The 5894-nt window shown below is 45.4% G+C and overlaps 1 protein-coding gene across 1 annotated transcript; it reads right to left on the bottom strand.

The window, feature by feature from the left end:
* Positions 1-5146: 5146 nt before the first annotated feature.
* On the bottom strand, positions 5147-5614 carry LOC133815465 (uncharacterized). The gene has a single exon (XM_062248304.1). It carries the CDS (start codon positions 5612-5614, stop codon positions 5147-5149), a length of 468 nt encoding a protein of 155 aa, XP_062104288.1.
* Between the last annotated feature and the right edge of the window lie 280 nt (positions 5615-5894).

The raw sequence follows: 5894 nt of genomic DNA, 5'->3' as shown, positions 1-5894 counted from the left end.
TTAATTCCATCCAAAGTTCAAGTTTAGAAATCCATTCCAACAAAACGCAGAAACTTAAGAACAATCTTTAAACTTTACCTTAATTGGGTGACTAACTCCTGCTAAATCCTCCAACTTTATCAAGGATCCTAGCCCCAAGCTCCAGCCTAAACTTCCTCTGAGTTACAGCATCAGAAATCCTCAAAAAATGGTGAAAAATGGAAAACCGAGTGGAGGGGAAGGTGATAAGCTCAAGTGTTATGTTTTCTCTTCTTTTCCCTCTTCTTCTCTTTTCTTTCAGCTTCTATTACTTTCTACAAATCCCACTAAGTCCATAAAGGCAGAATGACCCTTATCCCTTTTTAAATCAAATGACCATTTTACCCTCCCATTAAAACCTAACCCTATAAACATACCAAGGGCATTTTGGTCATTTGCTCCCAATTCCCGCTAATTCCTCAAGTGTCCCTAATAATTACCGCTTAAACCCCGACACCTAACTACTCACCAATTATTTTCCTCAATGTCAAATAGTCTCCAATATATTTCCTAGATTCCCAAAAATACCCTCAGGCTCCCCCAAGCCGGGTATAAATCATCACTGTGACTTTTCCGCTAAACTGCTCACTAGGATCGTCTCGAGTCACAAGCTGCAAATATATCCACATAATAATGTGGTCTCAACAATTAATCACAAATATTTACATTTATGCCCTCAACGGGTTAAAATTACGAATATGCCCTAATAACCTAATTAGGGCCTACATGCATACTAATACTCATAGTCATGCATCTCATATATCCAAATAATCATATAAGCATGCTTATCACATAATCATGCATTTACTCATTTAAATCATACATAATCCAGTTATGCCCTTCCGACACACTAATCATTACCCTTAAGCCTTATTAGTGATTTTAGGTCGTTACACCTTATATCACGCTCCCCGGGTAGGGGATAGGATAAGTCCCGAGCATGTTTTGGTCTACCCAGCTATCATTCAATGTGGAAAAATTTCATATCGGCACTGGACTAGGGAAGAATTCCAAGATTATTTAGATTTAATAGACGTGTATCTCCACCGCCCGAGGAGATCGTCAACTCCTCGGGGCTTTGTACCCGTAGACCGAGTGATGTCTTTCAACTCTAACTGGTTTTGCCAATATGGCACCGACATGAGTTGTGAGGTCAGAAATAGGATAAGACACCCTCACTACCTACACCGAGGCTTAACTCGTGGTGGGCCTCCGAGTAGCTTATGTTATTGCATTAATTTACTGTGGGGGAAATACAGTAACTGTTCGATTTGTTCTTCCAGCTTACATGGGATTAGCTGATATTGCTCAGTTTTCCTTGAGGCTCAGAGCACCCCCAAGCTCTTCAGCGGGAGAGGGGTCATCACTCCCATGGGAGCATCCAGAACCCCCTCCTCCAGCCAAGAGGCAGAGAGTCCTTACTCCCCTCGCAGCCATTCCTGAAGTCGAGCCACCTCCGATACTGGAGATCTCATCCTCACTCGTGTCAAAAGAGGCGTTCGAAGACCCAGAGCAAGAAGTGGTCCAAGAGCCAGTTCAAGACTCGAAGTAGGAGGTGGTTCCTCCCCAGATCCGTCTCCTAGTGTATCCCAATAGGTATGAGGGGGCCATGCTGAAGCAATACGGGAAAATGCTTCAACATTTTGAAGCAAGGCTGGAGGAAGGTAATAAGGCTCTGCATGAGACAGTCGAGGCCCTTCGCCAACTTAAGCCTCCTCGAGAGAGGCTAGCCATTCCTTCAATAGGTCGAGCTGAGCTGGAGTCTTTATTCTCTGAGAAGCTAGGGGAAATCGCTGCCCCTCTCACCGTCGAGCTCCTTCAAGGGATCAGCTCCACTATGTGCGAGTTAACCACTCGAAGTTTCTCCCAACTGGGCGACAACAATGAGGCCTCCCTCGTGGCCTCATGTCGGTACGCTTCTGTCTGGGTACGCCAATTATCCTCACTTTCTAACTTAGTTCATTAATGCTTTAAGTTAACCTTTTCATATTTCCTTTTGCAGTCCAGTTTGGTCTGCCAACGTTTGGGAGACATCATGATGGAGAAATCATACGAACTCCAGAGGTCCCGGGACAAAATATCCACCCTCAAGGAGAAACTTCAGGGCCCTCAAGAAGAACTCGCTCGAGCTAAGGAAGCCCTCAAAGTCGAGCAAAAATGCTCTCTGGAGCTTAGAGAGGCTATCCAAAAGGCCATCGAGGACATGCAATGGGCTAAGGAGGAAAGGAAAACAGCTACAGAGAGAATGCAACAAGCCTAAGAGGAGGCTAAGAGAGCCACAGCTGAGGTTGCTCGAGTGGCCCTTCAAAACTCCCAACTTCAGGAGCAAGCCAAGGAGGCTATCGATTGAGCTGAAATAAGGGAGAGAAAAGCCCTCCAAGCTATGGAAATGAACAAGTATTCTTGGAGTCGGGTGGAAAAGTTGGAGAAAGGATTCAAGAGAATCGTTGAGGATGCCTTCTACGTGGCCTGGTAACACAATCAAGACATGAGCTTGGATTTCACTGGAGAGTACGAGAAGTATAGAATTCTCTTCAAAGAGCGTCTCCGAGCAACCCAGGCTGTGGAAGTGACTCTAGCTACCGAGGTGACCCAAGTGGCTCAACCAGCTGAGGCGACCCCGTCTACCGAAGCCATCCAACCAACCAAGGCGACTTCGGCTGCTGAAACGGCCCAGGCAGAAGGTGCCCCAAGAACAAACCCGATCATTGACCTCGTGGAGGAGGTCCCCGAAGACTGTTCATAATTTTTACACTTAGGCCTGCATGCCATAACTTATTGGGGTATAGACAAATAATCGCTCGAGCCCCCAAGCATAGTTGTAATTACTTTCCCGTTTAATAATATGTAGCTTGCCTTACTTTTTTATTTGGTTTGGTTCTATGAATTCAATGTAACTTAATTGCCACAAGAATAAACACTCAAACCTCTTTAACCACTTGGTTCTATAAATCCAACGTGGCTCGACAGCCACAAGAACAAGAACTCACATTTATTTTAAACAGTTGGTTCTATAAATTCAACGTAACACGAATGCCACGAGAACGAGAACTGTTTTATACCCTTAGTTCTATAAATTCAATGTAACATGAATGCCACGAGAATAAGAACTCAAACCGTCTTATGCACTTGGTTCTATAAATTCAACGTAGCACGAATGCCATGAGAACAAGAACTCACACCACTTTAAACATCTGGTTCTATAAATTCAACGTAACATGACGGTCATGAGAACAAGAACCCAAACCGCTTTAAAGGTGGTTCTAGCATTTAGTCTCTTGTAGGCTCATAGTCCTAGAAGAAACTTTGACGCGAAATTTACCATTGGTTCTAACTCGGCATCCTATGCCCCTACAATCCAAAGATTAAAGCTTTCAGGGGTCCTTCCACGTGAAATCGCCTACCCCTTGAGTATGCACTACTCGGGAGGTCAACCGGGGCTTTCAACACTACTCTCCGAGTGCATAAGTCGTTACTTCCAGATTGTCTCACACCTCCTTGGGAGGTGATGTTAAAGAGGTGCCCAAGCATAAACGGCTCGGGTGTCCGTCCATATCTTGCAGATTAGAATTTGGTTATTACTCCCTGGGCGCGCACTTTCCTTAAGAGGTAACCTGAATTCCTAAGTCTGTGATATACTGGGTTTTCTAGCTATGGGATATAGTGACACTAGGGGCCCTTCACTCGTTGACTAGCCAAGCTCCTCATGTCACGAATTTCCTGGGGCCAAGTATGGGGTACTCCGCCTTCCATTCGCATCTCGAGATCAAGAGACTTGGTCAGAGATCCTTGGGCTCGGTGTCCACGAGAGGTGACAAAAGTCTATTCTCATGCTACTTGGGTTATCTAGCTCCTAGGTGCTAAGCTCAGTTCTGCTTGGAACAAGCTACCTTCTAGACTAGACTTGACTAGTTTCCTAGGATTTTCTATTCTCGAGATTGCAACACTAGGCTTACTCCTCTTGACAAGGTTAGTTTCCTAGGTCGTTCCCTATGAGGCGTAATGCTACCCTAACTCCATGCCCCCCAAGTGATCGGAGACTAGTCTACGATCACTTTTCCAGATGAGCAGGTGCTCTTACATAGCATTAATAGAACAAATGGAGCTAATAAATATAAGCAGACAATAAATTTCTTACCGTGTATCCTTTAAACATGCCCAAAGTCTACAAGAGATATTATGGAAATAAAGAATGTTTACTGCTCATTTTACTGGTAATACCGGCGAAGATTTTTGGCATTCCAGGCACTAGGAATCAGCTCCCCTCTTAGTCAGGCTAACTTGTATGTTCCCAGACACACAATGCTCTCGACTTGGTATGGTCCTTCCTAGTTAGGTCCCAGCACTCCTGCACCAGGGTCTCGGGTGGCTAAGAAAACTCTTCGCAACACCAGATCTCCGACACTAAACTTTCTATCTTTCAATTTGCAGTTAAAATATCTAGCTACATTCTATTGGCAGGACGCTACTCGAAGCTAAGAAGCTTCGCGTAGTTCCTCCACGAGGTCCAGGGATTCCCAAAGTAAAGCATGGTTTGTGGTTGGGTCATACATATCCCGTCTGTGTGTGGAGATTGCTGCTTCAACTAGAAACATAGCCTGATACTCGTAGGCCATCGAGAAGGGAGAATGGCCAGTGGAGGTCCTGGTAGTGGTATTGTAACTCCACAATGCCCTAGGCAAGTCCTCGGGCCAAGCTCATTTTGCCTGCTCCAGCCTTTTCTTCAAAGTGGACTTGAGTGTCTTGTTAGCTGCTTCCACTTGGCCATTTTCTTGTGGATGGACCACAGATGTTAAGCTCTTGATGATTCCATGTTGTTGATAGAATTATGTGAATACTTCACTGTCGAACTGCAATATGTTGTCGGAGACTATCTTCCTCGGGATCCCGTATCAGCAAACGATGTTCTTTATGACAAAGTCCAAGGCCTTTTTAGAGGTGATCGTAGCGAGTGGCTCAGCCTCGACCCACTTCATGAAGTAGTCGATGACCACTATGGCATATTTCACTCCTCCCTTCCCTGTGGGCAGGGACCCAATAAGGTTGATGCCCCAGACAGCAAAAGGCCATGGGTTGGCATCTGTGTAAGTTCATTTGGAGGCGCTCGAGGAATATTGGCGAAGCACTGTCATTTGTCACATTTCTTGAAATAATCCATTGCATCCCCATTCATGGTGGGCCAAAAGTATCCTTGCCTTAAGATTTTTTTGGAAAGGCTCTGTCCCCCAACGTGATCTCCGCAAAAGCCCTCATGTACTTCTTGGAGTATCAGATTGGCTTCTTGCTTGGACACACACCGAAGCAAAGCCATGGAGTAACCTCGCCTATAAAGCCTATTATCCATGATTATGTACCTCAGTACTTGATACAACAACTTTCGAGCTGCCTTCTTGTCTCGGGGCAGCTCCCTAGAGATGAGATATTTGACTATTGGCTCCATCCACCCATCTTGGGGTTGTATAGATTCCACCTCGTCTAGAGCCGAGATACTCAAAGACTCCAAGTAATCAATGGGGACCACATTGATTAACTCAACATCTTTGGTCATGGCCAACTTATCCAGGGCGTCAGCAGTGGAATTCTGCTCTCGCTGCATCTACTGAATAATGAATCTTCAGAAGTTATGCAGCATTTCTTGAGCCTTTGCTAGGTACACTGACATATTTGTTCCCTAGGCCTGGTACTCTCCGAGAACTTGGTTCACAATGAGTTGGGAATTGCTAAAGATCTCGAGCCCCTCGACCTTGAGCTCCAGTGCCACGCGGAGCCCAGCGATTAAGGCTTCATATTCCGCTTTATTGTTAGAGGTGCTAACCCAAAGCAAAGGGTGGTATTCAATCTGTGACCCTCGGGGGAAACCAGAATAGTCCAGCTCC

Source organism: Humulus lupulus, chromosome 2 (genome assembly GCF_963169125.1).
Source record: "Humulus lupulus chromosome 2, drHumLupu1.1, whole genome shotgun sequence".
Classification (NCBI taxonomy): domain Eukaryota; kingdom Viridiplantae; phylum Streptophyta; class Magnoliopsida; order Rosales; family Cannabaceae; genus Humulus; species Humulus lupulus.
This window is presented reverse-complemented; position numbering and strand designations above follow the sequence as displayed.

What these genes read in the sequence shown, in the direction of transcription:
- LOC133815465 (XM_062248304.1), bottom strand. Translation starts at nt 5,614, where the DNA reads ATGCAGCGAGAGCAGAATTCCACTGCTGACGCCCTGGATAAGTTGGCC.